At 66.8% G+C, this 20,703-nt stretch overlaps 3 protein-coding genes and 1 long non-coding RNA gene across 9 annotated transcripts in view; 1 reads left to right on the forward strand and 3 right to left on the reverse strand.

Annotated features, from left to right (window-relative positions):
- Positions 1 to 332: 332 nt before the first annotated feature.
- Positions 333 to 7,004, reverse strand: FOSB (FosB proto-oncogene, AP-1 transcription factor subunit). 2 transcript variants are annotated; one of them, XM_080370851.1, is made up of 5 exons: positions 5,654 to 7,004; positions 4,028 to 4,312; positions 3,807 to 3,914; positions 2,715 to 2,864; positions 333 to 2,551 (listed from the first exon to the last, which is right to left on the reverse strand). In XM_080370851.1, exons 1-5 carry the CDS (start codon positions 5,777 to 5,779, stop codon positions 2,486 to 2,488), a joined length of 735 nt encoding a protein of 244 aa, XP_080226977.1. In that variant the 5' UTR covers positions 5,780 to 7,004; the 3' UTR covers positions 333 to 2,485. The 2 variants fall into 2 exon arrangements, with proteins under 2 accessions (XP_080226977.1, XP_080226976.1); XM_080370850.1 differs by having other exon boundaries at positions 333 to 2,864.
- A 295-nt stretch (positions 7,005 to 7,299) lies between these two features.
- Positions 7,300 to 8,051, forward strand: LOC308056027. Its single transcript, XR_013924683.1, has 2 exons — positions 7,300 to 7,573; positions 7,916 to 8,051. It is a non-coding gene; the product is annotated as an uncharacterized lncRNA (long non-coding RNA).
- Positions 8,052 to 9,755: 1,704 nt separating this feature from the next.
- On the reverse strand, positions 9,756 to 16,487 carry LOC308056035 (reticulon-2-like). 5 transcript variants are annotated; one of them, XM_080370807.1, is made up of 10 exons: positions 16,170 to 16,322; positions 15,219 to 15,263; positions 14,703 to 15,101; positions 14,257 to 14,415; positions 12,852 to 13,059; positions 12,376 to 12,514; positions 11,799 to 11,868; positions 10,335 to 10,381; positions 10,111 to 10,169; positions 9,756 to 9,996 (listed from the first exon to the last, which is right to left on the reverse strand). In XM_080370807.1, the coding sequence occupies exons 1-10, from the start codon at positions 16,198 to 16,200 to the stop codon at positions 9,954 to 9,956; spliced, it is 1,200 nt and encodes a 399-aa protein (XP_080226933.1). In that variant the 5' UTR covers positions 16,201 to 16,322; the 3' UTR covers positions 9,756 to 9,953. The 5 variants fall into 5 exon arrangements, with proteins under 5 accessions (XP_080226933.1, XP_080226932.1, XP_080226931.1 ...); XM_080370806.1 differs by having other exon boundaries at positions 14,257 to 14,418; positions 16,170 to 16,321; XM_080370805.1 differs by lacking the exon at positions 15,219 to 15,263 and having other exon boundaries at positions 14,703 to 15,066; positions 16,170 to 16,487.
- A 4,147-nt stretch (positions 16,488 to 20,634) lies between these two features.
- Positions 20,635 to 20,703, reverse strand: part of OPA3 (outer mitochondrial membrane lipid metabolism regulator OPA3) — a gene marked incomplete at its 3' end in the record, with an annotated part of 998 nt that continues 929 nt past the window's right edge. The window contains exon 3 of the mRNA XM_080370812.1: positions 20,635 to 20,691. Within this exon, the coding sequence (XP_080226938.1) occupies positions 20,635 to 20,691 (57 nt within the window). The remainder of the gene's footprint in view (positions 20,692 to 20,703) is intronic.

Here is a 20,703-nt window from a genome sequence, read left to right on the forward strand (position 1 = left end):
AAGCTCCATGGATTCATCACGCTGGTGCTCCTTGTCCCCCAGGGTGCCTGAGCCACGTCCCTGAAGACCCTCAAGCCATGGCTCTAAAGACCCCCGAGATACAGCCCTGAAGACCTTCAAGCCACAGCCCCAAAGGACCCTTAAACCGCATCCCTGAAGACCCTCAACCTACATCCCTCCATGACCCTCAAGCCCCATCCCCCCAAAGGACCTAGTCAAACACCTCTCCCCCAGCAGCCCCCCAACCCATTTCCCCCCCAGGACCCTTTGGTGACCGCATGCCCCCCCCCCCCCCCCCCCCAAAAAAAAAAAAGAAGAGCCGTGGGGCCGATCCAAAGCTGCTTTATTGGCCACATTGGGATGGGTGGAGCGCAGACATGGAGGGGGGCACCGAGCTGCCCCCAGAACAGTCACAAATACAGCACAGGCAATAATAATTAATAATAATAATTAATAATAATAAAAAATTAAACATCTCCCGGGGGCTGGCAGCCCCACGCAACAAAAATATATATATATATAATATAGAGAGAGGACAGAGTCAACGCTGGCAAAGCTTGGTCACGGGGGGTGGGGTGGGTGGGGGAAACACGGCGCAGGGTTGGGGGTGCCAGAGTCACCAGCAGGACCCGTGCAGGGAGGGGGGAGGGGGGAGAGGTGGTCACAGTTGGGTGGGGGACAAGCAGGCTGGGAGCCCACCCACCATTGTGGGTGCTGGAGGTGTTGGGGGGGTGGGGGGGGAGGGGGGGCATCTCCCTATGACCTGGCATCAGTGGTGGGGTTGGGACCCCCAAGGGAATGGGGGTATGGAGCATGAAGACCATGGGGGGTGGGGGTGGAGATGGCACATGGTGCACACAGATCCCCCCAGGGTGATGGAGTTTGGACGGAAGCATCTCCAAGGGGTTGGAGATGCTGCAGGGACCCCCATGGACTGGTGCAGCGGTGGCACAGGCACCTCGAAGGTGATGAAGTTGCCACAGGGACTCTCCCAAGGGAGATGGAGATGTGGCACCAACATCTCCAGGGTGAAGGACATGCCCCATGGACACCCCCCTCAGGGTGATGGAGATGACACAGACATCTCCAGTGTAACAGAAATGACACAGGGACCTTCCCGGGGTGAGGGACATACAGCATGGACGTCTCCAAAGGGATGGAGATGGCACAGGGAGCCCCCCAGAACAACGGAGATCAGGCACAGACACCTCTGAAGTGTCACAGATGCCACAGGGACCTTGCTGGGGCGACTGACATCAGGTAGGAACATCTCCAGAGGGATGGAGATGCCGCAGGAACCCCCATGGGATGATGGGGATTGGGGATGGACACCTCCAAGGTGATGGAGACACCACGGGGACATCCCCCAGGTGGTGGAAATCAGGCATGGACATCTCCAGAGGGATGGAGATGCTGCAAAAACCCCCATGAGATGACAAGGATGGGGGACAGACACCTCTAAGGTGATAGAGACACCACGGGGACATTCCCCAGGTGGTGGAAATCAAACATGGGCATCTCCAGAGCTATGGAGATGCTGCAAAACCCCCATGAGATGGCAGGGATCAGGGACAGACACCTCTAAGGTGATGGAGACACCACAGGAACCTTGCCCTGGTGGTGGAAATCAGGCAGGAACATCTCCAAAGCAATGGAGATGCTGCAAAAACCCCCATGAGATGACAAGGATGGGGGACAGACACCTCTAAGGTGATGGAGACACCATGGGCACATCCCCCAGGTGGTGGAAATCAGGTAGGAACATCTCCAAAATTATGGAGACACTGCAGGAACCCCCATGAAATGACGGGGATCAGGGACGGACACCTCGAAGGTGATGCAGACACCACGGGGACATCCCCCAAGTGGTGGAAATCAGGCAGGAATATCTCCAGAATGACTAAGATGGTGCAAAAACCCCATGGATGATGGGGATCAGGGATGGACACCTCAAAGGTGATTGAGACACCACAGGAACATCCCCCAGGTGGTGGAAATTAGGCAGGAATATCTCCAGAATGACTAAGATGGTGCAAAACCCCCATGGATGATGGGGATCAGGGATGGACACCTCAAAGGTGATTGAGACACCACAGGAACATCCCCCAGGTGGTGGAAATCAGGCAGGAACATCTCCAAATGTGTGGAGATGGTGCAAAACCCCCATGGGATGATGGGGATGGGGACGGGACACCTCTAAAGCAGCCTGGATGCCACAGGAACGATGGTGCCACATCACATGGCCACCTCCACCACACAGCCACCCTCCATCCAGGCACCAGAACCTCACCAACACCCAACCCCTGGGCCTACGGATGTGCAAAAAAAACTAAAAATCAAGGGGAAAGGGGTGAAAAAAAAAAATAAAAAAGGAAAAATGTTTTAAAAAAAAGCCCCAAAAACACCACCTGGGGAGGGGGGAGGTGCCCAGGTTTGGGTGGGGAGGGGAGGGACCCCGTTCACAACGCGAGGAGCGAGGGAGAATTCAAGGAGTCCGAGGACTGGTCGCTGCTGCTGCTCCGCTGATGCGAGGCTCCGCAGGTGGTTCCCTCTGGGTGGGTGAACACAAACGAAGACGTATAGGATGGGTTAGGTGGTCCTGAGGGACCCCCGAAGCAGCAGCTGGGGAAGGGACCCTGGGCGCTCGGCTGGAACGGCCCCGGGGGGAGGAAGGTGACGGTCCCCGCCGGCTCTTCCTTGCCCAAGGTGCTCACCTGGGCACCCAAGGAACCGACGTCCTCGTATGGGAGCTTGCAGGCAGGGGCGTGGGCCACCAGGACGAATTCCAGCCGGTCCTTCTCCTTCTGCAGCTCCGCGATCTCCGACTCCAGCTCCGCTTTCTCCTCCTCCAGCTGGTCTGTCTCCTGCGGGGAGGGGGAATAGGGTGAGTAGGGGACCGGGCACACAGTTGTCCCTACCTTGGGGATGGGGGGTGGGTCACCATCGCCTGTGGATGCCAGGATGGGGGTGGTTGCCCTCCAGCATGCCCAAGTCAGACAATGTCCCCTGCCCCTGGGGACAGCACCGTCCCCAGGTCCTCCTCCAATGTCCCCTGCCCCCCTCAGACATCCCTGGGCATCAGTCTGTCCCCTCTGATGTCCCCAACTCCTGGGGACAGCCTTGGTCCTCTACAATGTCACCAGCTCCTGTGACCTTGTCACCTCCCTGCAATGCGCCTGGCTCTGCCATACCAGCACCCACAGGTAGTGGCCTGTCCCCCTCCGATGTCCCCAGCTCCTAGGGATGTCATTGTCCCCTTCCAGTGTCCCCTGGTGCTGGGGACACTGTTGTCCCCACGCAACACCCTCAGGATGCACACCCACAGGCATCTGTCTGTCCCCTCTGACACAGCCAGGTCTTGGGCACATTGTCCCCTCCAGTGTCCCTCAGCCCTAGGGATACCACCGTCCCCACGTGGTGTCCCCAGCTCCAAGGGCATCATCATTCCCCCCTTCATGTCCCTCAGCCCTGGGGACACCGCTGTCCCCATCTTTGAGGGTATCATCACCATCATCCCCTTCCAGCATCCCTTGGTTCTGGGGACACTGCTGTCCCCACCTGGTGTCCCCAGAACCAAGTGCATCATCATCATCATCCCCTTCCAGTGTCCCTCAGCCCTGGGGACACTGCTGTCCCTACCTGGTGTCCCCAGCTCTAAGGGCAACGCTCCCATGACCTGGGGACACCACCATCCCCAAGGACACCAACCTATCCCCACAACCAGGGACACCACCACCCCAGGGAGCCACTGCCACCCCCCCAGCCGCAATGCCACCGCTGTCCTCAGCCTGTCCCCAAGCACTCACCGCCTGCAGCCGATCCGTCAGCTCCCGGCGCCGGTTACGGCACTTGGCCGCCGCCAACTTGTTCCTCTCCCGCCGCACCCGCCGCTTCTCCTCCTCCTCCGGCGTCAACTACCAGAGGGACAAGGCCATCAGTCAGCGGCCACCATGTCCCCCCATGGGTGTCTGTCCCCCACCCAGTCACCCCTCCACCCCATCACCCCCCCATGGGTGTCACCACTCACCGTCTCCTCGCGGCTGCGCCGGGGCCGGGCGCGGGTGGGACGTGCCGGTGGTGCTGTTGACCCTGTGGCGAAGGCGCCCATGCCCGGCGTGGAATAACTTGGTCCTGGAAGATCGTAGGGATCGACGGGTGGGGGAGGGTGCGCCATGGGTGCCCCGGGGGGCTGCGACTGGGCCACCGAGGAGATGAGGGTGGGTTGCACCAGCCACTGCAGGTCCTGGCTGGTGGTGATGGCCGTCACCGTGGGCACGAAGGAGCCAGGCATGTCCCCCAGGCCGCTGCACTCCTGCGGGGACAGGGAGCGGTGGGGTTAGGCACTGGGGGGGGGGGGGGGGGACGGGACGACAGGGACGACGACACACCCATGGTTGGGGGGCGCCCTGCCACACGGTGGCCCCCCGCGTGCAAGAGGGGCTGGGTGTCAGGGGTGATGGGCTCAGGTCACCTGCACGTACGTGCAAGGGCTCCCTGGTGCAACGCCCTCGTGCCCCAGCACTGGCGTGCAACAGCTCCCTGGCACTAATGTGCGCAACATCCTCGTGCCCCTGGCACCAACACCCACCACCCTTGTGCCCCGCACCCCCCACCCCCCCAACCGTGCAAGAGCCCCTCAGCACCGAAGTGCAGGAGCTCCCTACCCCCCAGCACCAACGTGCAAGCACCCCTCCCCCCACCACACACACGGTTGCACGAGGCCTTCCTAGGACACCCCCCCCCCGCCCCGCTGCACAGGGCTCCCCATTTTTCACCAACACACAACAGAGCCCACATGGGGGAGGGGGGCAGCTCTGGGTCCCCTCACTGGACCACGCGCCTCCCCATTTTGAACTGGGATCTCATACCCTGGGTGCTGGGGACACTAAGGGGGGGGACACCCCCCCCCCCCAAAAAAAAAAAAAATCACACTGGGAACCAAATGGAATGGGGGGGGGGGGGGCACACAGTGGGGGGACCCCCTTTCCCAGTTGCACCAGGACCCTGGGGGATACCCATCCCCCCACTGGCTCACGAGGGCCTGGGGGTGGGGGAATGAATCCCCCCCCTCCCCAATTCAGGGAGGACGACACCTGACCCAGCTGCCCCCCGGTAGCACCGACACTGGGGGGGAGGGGATATCCGTTCCCCTCACCCCCCAAGTTACACGGGGATGCTTTTTTTTTTTGGGGGGGGGGGGGGGGGGGGCGGGGGCTGCATCACCCCCTCCCCCCATTTCCACGTGGGGACACACAGACAACTTGAACCAACCACGACCCGGGTGCCCCGTTTACACCGTGAGGGGAGGGGCGCACTGCCCCCCCCCCCCCGAAAACTTATGACACACACCCACCCCCAATTCACGCGTGGGGCGACCCCCTACTCCTCTCCGAGGCTTCAGCCAATCAGCGCCGCGTAAGGGCGTGGCCAAGCGGGAGGGGGCGTGTCCCTTAGCAACGAATGAAGGGGGGGAGGAGGGGGGGGGGCCGGCGTGCGCGCGCGTTCCAAAATAAACCCCGCGCGCGCCGTACGTGCGCCGCGTCATCACGGAGGGTTCCACCGCGTCACGCGTTTACGCACGACCCCGCCCCCTCGGCACCTTCCCGCCCCCCTCTCCCCCCTCCTCCCCCTCCCCCTCCAGTTTAACGCTCACCTGCGCGGCCGCCGCCGCTCCCGGGCTCCCGAAGGAATCGACCGAGGAAAGATACTGGGATTCCGCCGAGGGGGAGGAGCTGCACCGGGATCCTGAGTCGTAGTCCCCGGGAAAGCCCTGATACATGGCCCCGGGGGCGCGGGGGCGGCCCCGCCGCGCCAAGGCTGCGGGCTCAGGCTACCGGCATCCCGCTCCGCCAGGCCCCTGGCCCCCCCCGCCGCCGAGATTGGGGTGGGGGGTCCCCCCGCGGGTGGCTCTGCCAAGGGGAGGGGGGTTATGCGGGGGGCAAGTCCCGATCCGGTGCTATGAGCTCCGGGGCATCCGTGGTAAAAGCCGGTACGAAGCGCCGGTGCTGCCGTTCCAGGCTCTGCTGGTCCGTCCGAAGCTCCGGTGCTCTGGTATAAACCCCCGGTAAGTCCGTTCTCAGGCTCCGCTCCTTCGGTCTAGACCCCAGGTAAGTCCGTTCCCAGGGTCCGCTGCTCCAGTCTAGATCCCTGGTTCTCCGGTATAAACCCCTGGTAAGTCCGTTCCCAGGCTCCGCTCCTCTGGTCTAGATCCCCGGTTCTCCGGTATAAACCCCCAGTAAGTCCGTTCCCAGGCTCCGCTCGTCCAGTTTAGGCCCCCAGTTCTACGGTATAAGGCCCCAGTACGTCCGTTCCCAAGCTCCGGTTCGCTGCTACAAAGTCCCGGTTGGTCTCTCTAAGCTCCGGTACGTCCGTTCTCAGGCTCCGGTTCTCCGCTGGAAAATCCCGGCTGATCCCTCGAAGCTCCGGTAAATCCTTTCCCCAGGCTCCGGTTCGGTCGTTACGAGGCCCGGTAGAAGCTCGTTTTCCCCTCCCCCCCCAACACCGGTGCTAAAGTACCGGTAAAGCTCCCGCCGCTTCCCCCGGTCTCCGCTTTTTATGAATGAACTGCTCACTGCCGCGCCGCCGGCTTTATACGGCGGTGCCCCGCCCCCTTCTCTGACGTCACAACAGCCGCCACCGCCGCTCCGGACCCCCCGGGACCCCCCAGACCCCGTAGTCGCCGTCGCCACCGTTGTCACCGTCGTTCTGCAGCTCCCGGAGCCGTCGCCGCCGTTAAGAGGCTCCGTGACGGGCGGGGAACGGGGGGGATCCCTCGCCCCGCCTCTCCGGAGTTCCTGTGACGCAATTAGCCATATATGGGCTTGTCTCGGAGTGTTTGTTTGGTATCCTAGCAATGACGTCACAGGGATTCCCTTCGCCGCCGCCGCCGCCGCCGCCGCCGAAACGCGTATTAATAGAAACGGGCGCCGCGGTTCTAGAAACGGCCTGAACCGTCCGGGGCGACGGCCCCGCACCCCCGGTAACACCCCCCCAGACCCTACCCCCGGGACCCCCAACACACCCAGGACCACCCCCCCGGACCCCACCCCCCACCCCCCCGGGACATCCCCCGCTACTCCATAACACCCGCCGCCGGGCCCCCCCGACCCCGGGCCCCCCCTCAACCGGTAACCCCCACCCCGGACCCCCCCCCCCGGGACCACCCATACACCCAGTAAATCCCCCGGATCCCCCATCCCCCCTCCCCAGGACATCCCCCTCTACCCGGTAACACCCCCTGCCGGACTCCCCCGGACACCCCTCCCGGACCCCACCCCCACTTCCCCGCCGACCCCCCCGACCCCAGGACCCCCTCACACGGTGACCACCACCACCCCCAGACCCGCCCCCGGGACCACCCATACACCCATCCTCCCACCCCCGGGACATCCCCCTCTACTGGTAACACCCCCGCTGGACCACCCACCGATCCCGGGCCCCCCACCCAGTAACACACATTCCCCCCGGACCCGGTAACCGTCCCCGGGATCCCCTCCTCCCCCCGGGACCCCCACCGAGACACCCCTCCAGGACCCCCTCCCCACTCAGCGCTGCGGCCCAAAGGATGGTTCTGGTAAGGAGGGGGGATGTGTCCCGGTAACGGAAGGGGAGTCCCAATAATAGGGGGGGTCTCGGTAACAAGAGGAGGATGAGGATCGGCACCGAGTCCCGGTACCGGCGCGATGGGAACTGCTCCCCGGGGTGTTACCGGGAGGGGGGGGCACACCTTCCCCCCTCCGGTACGCCACCGGGGCTGGGCTCCAGAGCACCCGGGAGTCTCCGGTACCGAGTGGTGGCACACCGCAGGGGGAGTCCCAGTACCGTCCCCATGCCCTCCATGGGCACCGGGGGGGGCTTCCCGGTATGGGGGTGTCGGCAACCAGAGTCCCGGGGGGGTATCCCGGTCCCTTTACAGGACCGGGGCTGACACCGGGGGTTGATGTCACCGGCGGGAACCGGCGCTGAGTCACGGCGGGGGAACGGCGACCCGGGGCAGGGGGCAGTTCCCACGCCCCTTCATTCATTTATTTATTCATTCACTTATTCATTCATCCACTCCCCGTCCTTCATTCATGCCCCACCTCCAGCTCGGGGGGCGGGGTCGGAGGGGTCTCAGTCCCGGTGTCCCGGCCCCGGCCGGGCTGTCCCAGTCCCGGTGTCCTGGCCCCGGCCGGGCTTTCCCAGTCCCGGTGTCCCCATGTCCCCGTCCCGCCCTCGGTGTCCCTATCCCAGTGTCCCCATGTCATTCCCTCCTGGCCCCACCCCCCCGTCCCGGTGTCCTCTCCCCGGTGTGTGTGTGTGTGTGTCCCCCCCCGGTGTCCCCCCTCTCGTCCCCACGTGTCCTCCTCCCCGGTTTCTCCACCCCCCCCCTCCCCGCCCCGCTGTCCCCAGCCCGGTCCTGTCCCCACGTGTCGCGACCGGAGTAAACACGGCGCGTGTCGCCCTGGCGACGGCGTTCCATGCCGCTGACGTCACCACGTCCGGCGTCCTATGTTTACGTCGCGCGGCAACGGCCGTGGCCTTGGCAATGGGGGCGGGGCGGGGGCGGGGCCTGCGCCGCTGCATGCCCGCGCGGTCCCGGGGCGGCGGGGGGGGGGGGGGGGGGGGCGGGAAAGGCGGGATGGAGGGAGCTGGGGAGCACACGCTGGGGGACGACGACACGGGAGGGGACAGGGACACGGGTGGGGGTCACGGGAGCTCCCCCGTTCACCGGCTGCTTAGCCAGCGCAGCCCCAGCGGCTGCGGGGAAGGGGACCCAGTGCCCACCCCCCCACGTGTCACTCGTGTCCCCCCACGGCCCCTGACCCAGTGCCCCCTGTGGTCCTTGTGCCCCTCCGTGTCCCCATGTCCCCCCCCACCATGTCCCTGTCCCCCCAACCATGTCCTCATATGTCAGTGTCCCCCCGTGTCCTCACATGATCCTGTCCCCCATGCCCTCCTGTCCCCATGTCCTCACATGTCCCTGTCCCCTGTGTCCCCTCCATGCCCCCCTGTGTCCCTACATCCCCCCACCATGTCCTCACATGTCCCTGTGTCCCCCCACCATGTCCACCGTGTCCCCCTGCCATGTCCTCACGTTCCCCCATGTCCCTGCCCCCCCACACTCCCCATGTCCCCCCACCATGTCCTCACATGTCCCTGCCCCCCCCACTCGCCCCATGTCCCCCCAGCTGTGTCCCCCCACCATGTCCTCACATGTCCCTGCCCCCCCCATGTCCCCCCCAGCTGTGTCCCCCTACCATGTCCTCACATGTCCCCCATGTCCCTGCCCCCCCCCACTCCCCATGTCCCCCCCAGCTGTGTCCCCCACCATGTCCTCACATGTCCCTGCCCCCCCATGTCCCCCCAGCTGTGTCCCCCACCATGTCCTCACATGTCCCCCATGTCCCTGCCCCCCCACTCTCCCCATGTCCCCCCCAGCTGTGTCCCCCCACCATGTCCTCACATGTCCCTGCCCCCACACACACACTCCCCATGTCCCCCCCAGCTGTGTCCCCCTGCCATGTCCTCACATGTCCCCCATGTCCCTGCCCCCCCCACACTCCCCATGTCCCCCCCAGCTATGTCCCCCCACCATGTCCTCACATGTCCCTGCCCCCCCCACACTCCCCATGTCCCCCCCAGCTGTGTCCCCCCACCATGTCCTCACATGTCCCCCATATCCCTGCCCCACCATGTCCTTACATTCCCCATGTCCCTGTCCCTCCCCGACATTCCCCATGTCCCCCCCCCCATGTCCCCCCAATCAAACCTGGTTGTCACAAGAGTTTTTATTAAAGTGTGACACCCCCCCACACACACAGAGGGGAGGGGGAAAGGACACAGAGGGGGTGACACGACCCCCACCTCCCCCGAGTGACCACCCCCCCATGCAGGGTGGGAGCGATGTGGGGGGGCCCCCGGCCACCCCCACCCCCAAGTTGTCACCTTGGGGGGGACGGACAAGGGGGGGGTCACCGCGGCTTCACTTTGGCACTTGAGAGCTTGGCCTGGATCCTGGGGGCAGAGGGGAGTTGGGGGGGCGGGGCACCCCGAGACTCCCCCTGGGGCACCCCAAGACCCCCCGGGGGGCACTCTGGAGTAGGGGGGGGGAGGGGGTGGGGCCCTCACCTGGCTCGGAGGTGACTCAGGTGGCTCCTCACCAGACTCACGTACTGATCGATCTGGGCCTGGGGACATCGGGGACATGGGGAACAGGTGGGGACATGGGGGGGGCAGAGGATACCCCTCGACCCTCCGCAGACTTCCATGTGTGTCCCCCCATGTCCCCAACCCTCTCCATCCCCCGTGTCCCCCCATGTCCCCAACCCTCTCCAGCCCCCGTGTCCCCATACCTGGTGGTGCCGGTAGAGCACGGGGAAGGTGAACGCACAGATGACACCTGGACAGGGAGAGCCATGTCACACCAGGTCCCCATGTCCCCCTCCTGTCCCCTGTCCATGTACCGCACACCCCCCCCCATCCCCATGCTCCATCCACTGTCCCCTGAGTGTCCCCCATCCCCGTGCTGTCCCCATCCCTGTGTCATCCCCCCTGTCCCCAGGCACTACTCCTATCCCCAACCCCTGTCCCCTCATCCCCCAGCCATATCCACACCCTGTCCCCTTGCCAGGCAGCATCCCTTGTGCCTGTCCCCATGCCCTGTCCCTGTCGCCACCCGTGTCCCTTCTCTCCTATCCCTCCCCCATGTCCCTGTCCCCACCCGTGTCCCTTCTCTCCTATCCCTCCCCCATGTCCCTGTCCCCACCCGTGTCCCTTCTCTCCTATCCCTCCCCCATGTCCCTGTCCCCACCCGTGTCCCTTCTCTCCTATCCCTCCCCCATGTCCCTGTCCCCACCCGTGTCCCTTCTCTCCTATCCCTCCCCCATGTCCCTGTCCCCACCCGTGTCCCTTCTCTCCCATCCCTCCCCCATGTCCCTGTCCCCACCCGTGTCCCTTCTCTCCCATCCCTCCCCCATGTCCCTGTCCCCACCCGTGTCCCTTCTCTCCCATCCCTCCCCCATGTCCCTGTCCCCACCCGTGTCCCTTCTCTCCCATCCCTTCCCCATGTCCCTGTCCCCACCCGTGTCCCTTCTCTCCCATCCCTTCCCCATGTCCCTGTCCCCACCCGTGTCCCTTCTCTCCCATCCCTTCCCCATGTCCCTGTCCCCACCCGTGTCCCTTCTCTCCTATCCCTCCCCCATGTCCCTGTCCCCACCCGTGTCCCTTCTCTCCCATCCCTCCCCCATGTCCCTGTCCCCACCCGTGTCCCTTCTCTCCCATCCCTCCCCCATGTCCCTGTCCCCACCCGTGTCCCTTCTCTCCCATCCCTCCCCCATGTCCCTGTCCCCACCCGTGTCCCTTCTCTCCCATCCCTTCCCCATGTCCCTGTCCCCACCCGTGTCCCTTCTCTCCCATCCCTCCCCCATGTCCCTGTCCCCACCCGTGTCCCTTCTCTCCCATCCCTTCCCCATGTCCCTGTCCCCACCCGTGTCCCTTCTCTCCCATCCCTTCCCCATGTCCCTGTCCCCACCCGTGTCCCTTCTCTCCCATCCCTTCCCCATGTCCCTGTCCCCACCCGTGTCCCTTCTCTCCCATCCCTTCCCCATGTCCCTGTCCCCACCCGTGTCCCTTCTCTCCCATCCCTTCCCCATGTCCCTGTCCCCACCCGTGTCCCTTCTCTCCTATCCCTCCCCCATGTCCCTGTCCCCACCCGTGTCCCCATCCCCACCCACGTCCCTTCTCTCCCATCCCTCCCCCACGTCCCCATCCCCACCCATGTCCCTGTCCCCACCGGTGTCCCTGTGCTGGTGCCGTACCCGCTCCCAGCAGCGTCAGCCCGTTGCAGACAGCCCCCACGTAGGTCAGCAGGTAGAAGAAGAAGGCGAACTGCGGCCACAGCCCGGTGGCACCATCACCACCCCAGTGGCACCGTGCCACCAGCGTCCTCATGACCCCAGCCCCAGCCCCTCCCCCCCAAGTGCCCTTGGTTTGTGGGGCACCCCCCCTTCCCCTGTCCCTTGGTGTCCCCTCCACCCCCATGCCCTGGTGTCCCCACATCCCCTAGTGTCCCTGTGTCCCCCGTGTCCTCCATGTTCCCTATGTCACCAGCACCCCCCAGGACCTCATGCACCCAGTGCCCCCCATGTCCCTAGAGTCCCCTGTGCCCTCAATGGCCCTGTGTCCCCATTCCCAGTGCCCCTTGTGTCCCCATGTCCCCAGTGTCCCCACGTCCCCTGTGCCCCCCCATGCCCCCTACATCCACAATGGCCCTGTGTCCCCAGTGCCCTCAATGGTCCCATGTCCCCAGTGCCACCCATGTCCCCCAGTGTCCTCAGTGCCCGTGTCCCCAGTGCCCTCATGCCCCCCATGGCCCCCCTGCAGGGTGACAGTCACCTTGAGGGACTCGGGGACGCTGTGGACCAGGAAGAGGCGGGTGAGGGTGCGGGTGGCGGCGACGAGGTGCTGGGCCAGGCGCCGGGCCCAGCGCTGCTGCTCCTCGGGGCTCAGCCCCACGGTCCCCTCCGGCTGTGTCCTGCATGGGGACAGGGGTGGGACTGGGACAGGGAGCACAGAGACAAACCGGGGGGGGGGGATGGGGACCGCAGGGACAGCTGTGGAGATGGGGGTGGCAGGGACACGCCATGGGGTGGGGATGGGGACCACAGGTCCACCCTGTGTCATGGGGATGGAAGGGACAGGGCACAGGGATGGCAGGGCCACCCCACAGGGACAGGGACATCAGGGCCACCCTGGGTGAGAGGACAGGGACATCAGGGCCATCCCCCACTATGGGGACAGCGACAGGCAGGGGGGTGGCACCAGGAGGGTGCCGGTGACAGCCCCCTCAGGGTCCCCAGGGTGTCACTCACCGGCAGGGTGGCTCAGGTGGGTGGCGGCGCAGCACTCGCAGGGCAACACGATGCAGGCGCAGGGGGACGGTGACAGCCAGCATGGCCAGCGCCCCGTAGGCGCCCACACTGATGGCACTGAACCGCGCTAGGCACCCCAGGGTGCCCAGCACCCCAACCAGCACCAGCGCCGACCGCCCCGGTGCCCGCCAGTACAGCAGCTCCCACACTGCAGGGACACAGCGCTGCGCCCAGGGCTCCCCCAGTATCCCTCCCTATCGCCCAGTATATCCCAGTATCCCCTCAGTACTCCCAGAGCCCCTCCAGAGCCTCCCAATATCCCCCACAGTGCCTCACAGTATACTCTCAGTACTCCCAGCACCCCCCAGTATCCCTCCCCATGCTCCCCAGTATCCCCTCCAGCACCTCCCAGTGCCCCCAGAGCCCTCTAGAGCCTCCCAGTGCCCCCCAGTAACCCCTCAGTGCTCCTAGAGCCCCTCCAGAGCTCCCTAGTATCCCTCCCAGTGCCCCCCAGTATCCCCTCCATCCTCCCAGAGCCCCTCCAGTGCCTCCCAGTGGCCCCTAGTATCCCCTCCAGCACCTCTCAGTATCCTGCACTATCCCCTCAGTGCTCCCAGAACCCCTCCAGACCCCCCAGTATCCCCCCAGTATCCCCTCCATCCTCCCAGAGCCTCTCCAGTGCCTCCCAGTGGCCCCTAGTATTCCCTCCAGCACCTCTCAGTATCCTGCACTATCCCCTCAGTGCTCCCAGAGCCCCTCCAGACCCCCCAGTATCCCCCCAGTGCTCCCAGAGCCCCTCCAGAGCCTCCCAGTGACCCCCAGGATCCCCTCCAGTGCCCCCAGTATGCTCTCAGTGCTCCCAGAGCCCCTCCAGTATCTCCTCAGTCTTTCCAGTGCCCCTCCAGCGCTCCCAAATGCCCCTCCAGTAGCCCCCCAGGCTCCCCCTAATGCTCCCGGATCCTCCCAGTGCTTCCCAGTATCTCCCCTCCAGTGCCCCCCCCATACCCCCTCCAGCCCCACAGGGGCTCCTCTAATACTCCCAGCCTCCCCCCCCCAGCACTTCCCAGTGCCTCCCAGTACCCTCCCCAGTGCCCCCACGGCGCCCCCCCCCAGCTGTCCCCCCCCACGAGTGACAGCCCCAGCTGCGGGGACGGGGAGCGCACCCCCCCCCCCGCCATGGGTGCCCCCGCACCCACCTTGGCCCTCCATGGCTCCCGCGGGTGCTGCTGGGGTGGGGGGGGGGTAGGGGGGTGTCACCCCTATATTTAGCCACCAATCCCAACTGGATGCCTGGGTCCACCCTGCAACCGGATCCCCACCCCCCCACCCCCACCCCCGCCGTGATCTCCCCTCCCCCCACCCCCCACCCCCCCGCAGTGCCCCGGGGCCCTGATTGGCTGCTCACCCAGGACATCAGATGCCGGCGGGCTCAGTGATTGCTCAGGGGGTGCTGGGGGAGGGTCCGAGATTGAGGGAGGGTCCGGGGGGGGCGCGGGGGGCGGCAGGAGCAAGGCGCCCCCTGCGGATTGGGGAGGGACTGCGGGCGGGGGTGGGGGCGCAGGAGCTGCTGTGGGAAAAGAGGGGGGGAGGGTCAGGGGGCTGTCAGGGGCCCACCAGCCCCATGGCCCCGGGCCCCCCCGAGCCCCCCCCCCAGGTCCCCCCCATCGCCCCCAGCTCCCCCCAGGGGTGCCCCAAACCCCTTCACATCCACAACCCCACCCACATTGGGGACCCCTCCCCATTGCCCCAGCCCCCACAGGGACCTCCCCCTGACATGAGCCCCCCGCCCCGGGTGCCCCAGGGATTCTCACCACCCCAAGCCCCCCCCCAACTCCCCCCCCCCCCCCATACCCAGGCTTATCAGGGTCTCCTCAGTCTCAGGACCCCCCAACTCTGGTAGGGCCCCCCCGACCTCCAGCTGCCCCTCGAGGGGGGGCGGGGGCTCCTCAGGACGTTTTGGGGGGGCTCTGGCAGCCAAGCGGGGGTCCGGCCCCCGGAGGGGCCCCCCAGGGAGTCCTGAGCTCAGGCGGGGTGGGCGGCCCCGACGGGAGTCTCGACGACAGCGGGGGGCCGGCTCGTTGGAGGACCCCCCGCCTTGAAAGGCGATGTAGGAGAAAGTGAGTTCCCGGGGGGGTCCCCGGGGTTCCCCCCCTGCTGCTGTCACTCCATCTTCATCCTCCTCCTCCTCCTCCTCCTCGGGGGGCTCCGATGCCACCTGCAGCTCGGGGAAGTCCGACTCCTCGTTGCCACCTGGGGGGGCCGTCAGAGGGGTCAAGGAAGGGGGGGTTGGGGTCATCCTCATGGTCCCCCCTCAACAAAGGTGCACCCCAAAATGGGGGGGGGGGGGGGTGTGTCGCCCCTGCTCACCCTCCGTGGAGTCCGGCGTGGTGGAAGCCGTGGATGGAGCCTCTTCTGGTGGTGGGGCGGGGGGAGCAGGGGGATGGGGGCGCGTGGCCACCCCCTGCCCCATGTCCCTGTTGTGTCCCCGCAGTGCACGGTGCCCCCCCGCCCCAAAACCTGCACCAACCCTCCCAGGCCCTATGCCCCCCCCCCCCCGGGTGCCCCCCTTCCCCCGGGCACGCCCTGTCCCGGTGCCCCCAGCCCCATTCCAGCCCGGTGCCCCCAGTCCCTTCCGGTGGCCCCTCCCGGTGGCCCCGGACTCTCCCGGTGGCCCCGGACCCAGTGCCCCCGGTCCCTTCCCATTCCGGTGCCCCCAGCCCCTCCCGGTGCCCCCGGTCCCGGCCCCTCCCAGCGCCCCATCTCTGGTACCTTCATATCGGATCCCGCATCCCCGGCCCCTCCTGATGCCCCCAGCCCCGGTGCCCTCAGCCCGGTTCATCGTCCCCGGCCCCTCCCAGCGCCACATCCCAGTACCCTCATCCCGGTTCCCGCATTCCCGGCCACTCCCGGTACCTCCAGCCCCGGATCTCCCAGCTCGGGTACCTCCATCCCTGGCCCCTCCCAGTAGCCCCATCCTGGTATCCCCATTCCTGGACCCTCCCGGCGCTCCCATCGCGGTGCTCCCATCCTCGGCCCCTCCCGGTACCCCCATCCCGGTACCTCCATCCCCGACCCCTCCCGGTACCCTCATCCCCGGTACCCGCATCGCCGGTGCCCCCGGCCCCTCCCGGTACCCCGATAACCCGGCTACTCCCGGTGCCTTCATCCTCGGTATCCGCATCCTCGGTACCCCCAGCCACTCCCGGTACCGCCACCCCCGGCCCCTCCCGGTAGCCCCAGCCCGGTACCCCAGCCCCTCCCGCCGCCCCATCCTCAGCCACTCCCGGAGCCGCGGCCCCTCCCGGTGCCGGTGCGTACTGCAGTGGGCGAAGCCCAGGACCTGCCCCATGGCGGCGGCCCCCGCATGGGGCTCCCGGTTGCCCCCGGGCCGGCCCCGCCGCGCATCACCGCACCGCCATGGCGGGGCCCGCGGCGGACAAAGGGCGGCGGCGGGGGGGCGGGGCTGGGGGCGGGGCCCACCGGGGGGCCGGGCACCGAGACCGGCATCTGCTACCGAGCACCGGCATCTGCTACCAGGCACCGGATACCGGTATCTGCATCGGCATCTGCTACCGGGCACCGGCGTCTGCTACCGGGCACCGGCACCGGCTACCGAGCACCGGCATCTGGTACCGGGCACCGGGCACTGGGACCGGGTACCAGGCATCGAGACCGAGACCTGGCACCGGTACAGGGGTCTGGCACCAGGATCTGGCAGTGGCTACCGGGCACCGGGATCTGCTACCGGGCACCGGCATCGGGCACCGGCACTGGGCACTGGCGTCACCCAGGACTCCTTGGAGTGCCCAGAATCCCCCTCCCAGTATATTCAAGAATCCACTCCAGTATGCCCCAGTGCCGCCCAGTACCTGTCAAAGTCCCGACAGTGTCTTCCCAGTGCCCCCAGTATTACCTCAGAGCTCCCCGTTGCCCTCCCAGTGCCTCCCCAGTGCCCCCAGTATCACCTCAGAGCCCTCCATTGCCCTCCCAGTGCCCCCCCAGTACCTCCCAGTGCCCCCAGTATCATCTCAGAGCCCTCCATTGCCCTCTCAGTGCCCCCAGTATCACCTTAGAGCCCCCCCGGTGCCTCCCAGTGCCCCCATTGCTCTCCCAGTACCCCTAGTGCCCCCCCAGAGCCTATCCAGCACCATCCCAGTTCCCCCAGTCCCCAGAACTGGACAGCTTTGGAGGGCACTGGAGTGTGTGCGTGTTACTGCTCCACTCCCCAGATAGGTGGGGACCACCCGAAGCCGTTGCCCTTTTAAGAAGGCGGGCACCGCCGGTACCGGGGGCGTGGCCATGGGGGGCGTGGCCGCGGGCCGGGACCGGCCGGTCCCCCCCCCGCCGCCACCGGAAGGGCCGGGACCGGCCCCAGTGCCTCGCCGCAGCCACCAGCATGAGGTGAGCGCCCGGGAAACTGGGAGCACTGGGGAGCACCGGGACTTGGCACTGGAAGTACTGGGCAGGACTGGGAGCTAGCACCAGCGGATACTGGGAGCACTGGGGGCACTGGAAAGCATGGGGAAGTGGCACTGGGGGCACTGGGGGCACTGGAAAGCATGGGGAAGTGGCGCTGGGAGCACTGGGGACTGGGACTGGGAGTACTGGGGGCACTGGGAAGCACAAGGAAGTGGCACTGGGAGGTACTGGGGGGCTCTGGGAGGGTACTGTGGGCACTGGGCAGGACTGGGAGCTGGCACCGGGGGGTACTGGGAGTACTGGGGGCACCGGAAAGCGTGGGGAAGTGGCACTGGGAGCACTGGGGACTGGTACTGGGAGTACTGGTGACACTGGGAAGCACAGGGAAGTGGCACTCGGAGGACTGGGGAGCACCGGGAGCTGGCACTGGGAGCACTGGGCAGTACTGGGAGCTGGCACCAGGGGGTAGTAGGAGCACTGGGGGCACTGGAAAACATGGGGAAGTGGCACTGGGAGCACTGGGGACTGGTACTGGGGGGTACTAGGAGCACTGGGAATACTGGGAGCACTGGGAATCACCAGGAGCTGGCCCTGGGAGTTTGCACTAGGAAGGACCGAGGTCACTGGAACGGGGGAGCACCGGGAACGGTACTGTGGGCACTGGGAACACTGGGAACTGGTATCAGGAGCACTGGGGAGCACCAGTACTGGGGGCACTGTGACCATTTGGAACTGGTATTGGGGGCACTGGGAATACTGGGGAACACTGGGAACTGGTACTGGGAGCAATGGGGAGTGCTGGGAACTGGTACTGGGGATGCTGGGAACACTGGGGAGCACTGGGAGTTGGTACTGGGGATGGGGGGAGCACTGGGAATTGGTACTGGGGATGGGGGGAGCACTGGGAAATGGTACTGGGGGTACTGGGAATATCGGGGAACACTGGGAACTGGTACTGGGAGCAATGGGAGCAATGGGGAGTGCCGGGAACTGGTACTGGGGACGCTGGGAGCACTGGGAACTGGTACTGGGGACACTGGGAATACTGGGAAGCACCAGGAACTGGTACTAGGTGCACTGGGAATACTGGGGAGCACTGGGAACTGGTACCAGGAGCAATGGGAGCACTGGGAACTGATACTGGGAGCACTGGGAACTGGTTCCAGGAGCACTGGGGAGCACCGGGAACTGGTACTGGGGAGCCCTGGGAGCCGCCCCGGTAATGGGAGGGTCCCCCCGGTGGATGCCCCCCCCCCGCCCCCAGTTTCCCCTTTGCGGGAGGGGTGGGGTGTGTCCCACCCCCCCGCGGGGGGAGGGGCCGGCCCGGACGCACTCTGAGGAAGTGGGGGAGGGGCAGGCCCGGACGCTGGGTCCTGGTGGAGAAGAGGAAGGAAAAAGGGGGGTGTTGGGTGCTGGGGGAAAGTGAGGGTGTCCCCCCCATGGGGAGGCCCACGCTGGGGGGGGTCAGCAACCTGGGGGTCCCACCCATGGAGGTGCCCATGCTGGGGGGGGGGAGGGGTGTCAGTACCCAGGGGGGTGCCCATGCTGGGGGGGGGAGGGGGGTGTCAGCACCCAGGGGGGGTGCCCATGCTGGGGGGGAGGGGTGTCAGCACCCAGGGGGTCCCACCCATGGAGGCCCCTATGCTAGGGGAGGGGAGGGTCAGCACCCATGGAGGTGCCCATGTTAGGGGGGGGGTCAGCACCCAGGATGTTGCTCATGCTGGGGAGGGGGGGTCAGCACCCAGGGGGGTGCCCATGCTGGGGGGGGAGGGGTGTCATCACCCAGGGGGGTGCCCATGCTGGGGGGGGGGGGGGGGGGGGGAGTTGTCATCACCCCAGGGGGGTGCCCATGCTGGGGGGGGGGGGGGGGGAGTTGTCATCACCCAGGGGGGGTGCCCATGCTGGGGGGGGGGGAGGGGGGGTGTCATCACCCAGGGGGGGTGCCCATGCTGGGGGGGGGAGGGGTGTCATCACCCAGGGGGGGTGCCCATGCTGGGGGGGGGAGGGGTGTCATCACCCAGGGGGGGTGCCCATGCTGGGGAGGGGGGGGTCAGCACCCAGGGGGGTGCCCATGCTGGGGAGGGGGGGGGGTCAGCACCCAGGGGGGTGCCCATGCTGGGGGGGGAGGGGTGTCATCACCCAGGGGGGGTGCCCATGCTGGGGAGGGGGGGGTGTCATCACCCAGGGGGGTGCCCATGCTGGGGAGGGGGGGGGTCAGCACCCAGGGGGGGTGCCCATGCTGGGGAGGGGGGGGGGTCATCACCCAGGGGGGGTGCCCATGCTGGGGAGGGGGGGGGGTCAGCACCCAGGGGGGTGCCCATGCTGGGGGGGGAGGGGGTGTCAGCACCCAGGGGGTCCCACCCATGGAGGCCCCTATGCTAGGGGGGGGGGAGGGTCAGCACCCATGGAGGTGCCCATGTTGGGGGGGGCGTCAGCACCCAGGGGGTCCCACCCCACAGGGGTTGCCCCCCCTGCTGGGCGCCTCCCCACCCTTGCCTCCCCCGGCAGCGAGACGGTGCTGTGCAGCGCCCGGGCCTCAGTGCTGCTCTACGATGACACCCACAAGCAGTGGGTGGCAGCTGGGGGGGGGTCCCCAGACCCTCAGCTGCGTCCAGCTCTACCACCACCCTGGCACCAACGCCTTCCGCCTGGTGGGACGCAAGATGCAGCCCGACCAGCAGGTGAGGGTGCTGGGGGGCACCCATGGGTGCCGGGGGGTGGGTGGGGGGTGGGGTGGGGAAGGGGTGGTCTTGGTGTGAGGGGCTATGGGGTGACACTGGGCAAGGGGCACCCATGGGTGCAGGGGGTGGGGGGGTGACGCTGGCTATGGGGGCACCCATGGGTGCCGGGGGGCAAGGGGCAGCCTTGGGGGTGGGGGGCTATGGGGTGACACTGGGTATGGGGCACCCATGGGTGCAGGGGGCTATGGGGTGACGCTGGGTATGGGGCACCCATGGGTGCAGGGGGGCTATGGGGTGACGCTGGGTATGGGGCACCCATGGGTGCAGGGCGCTATGGGGTGACGCTGGGTATGGGGCACCCATGGGTGCAGGGCGCTATGGGGTGACGCTGGGTATGGGGCACCCATGGGTGCAGGGGGCTATGGGGTGACGCTGGGTATGGGGCACCCATGGGTGCAGGGGGCTATGGGGTGACGCTGGGTATGGGGCACCCATGGGTGCAGGGCGCTATGGGGTGACGCTGGCTATGGGGCACCCATGGGTGCAGGGCGCTATGGGGTGACGCTGGCTATGGGGCACCCATGGGTGCAGGGGGCTATGGGGTGACGCTGGGTATGGGGCACCCATGGGTGCAGGGCGCTATGGGGTGACGCTGGGTATGGGGCACCCATGGGTGCAGGGCGCTATGGGGTGACGCTGGCTATGGGGCACCCATGGGTGCAGGGGGCTATGGGGTGACGCTGGGTATGGGG

The sequence above is a fragment of the Falco punctatus genome (assembly GCF_963210335.1).
Source record: "Falco punctatus genome assembly, chromosome: 22".
In the NCBI taxonomy this organism is placed as follows: domain Eukaryota; kingdom Metazoa; phylum Chordata; class Aves; order Falconiformes; family Falconidae; genus Falco; species Falco punctatus.

Bases quoted from the DNA above. Each gene is read 5' to 3' on its own strand.
- FOSB (XM_080370850.1), bottom strand. From the start codon at position 5,779: ATGTATCAGGGCTTTCCCGGGGACTACGACTCAGGATCCCGGTGCAGC. The intron at 4,313-5,653 runs GTGAGCGTTAAA...CTGTCCCCGCAG, and splicing joins GAGCGGCGGCGGCCGCGCAG to GAGTGCAGCGGCCTGGGGGA. The intron at 3,915-4,027 runs GTGAGTGGTGAC...TCCCTCTGGTAG, and splicing joins GGCGCAGCCGCGAGGAGACG to TTGACGCCGGAGGAGGAGGA.
- LOC308056035 (XM_080370804.1), bottom strand. From the start codon at position 16,358: ATGCCGGTCTCGGTGCCCGGCCCCCCGGTGGGCCCCGCCCCCAGCCCC. The intron at 15,067-16,169 runs GTACGCACCGGC...CCCGAGCTGCAG, and splicing joins CCTGGGCTTCGCCCACTGCA to GTGGCATCGGAGCCCCCCGA. The intron at 11,869-12,375 runs GTGACTGTCACC...CTGTGGCCGCAG, and splicing joins GCGTCCCCGAGTCCCTCAAG to TTCGCCTTCTTCTTCTACCT.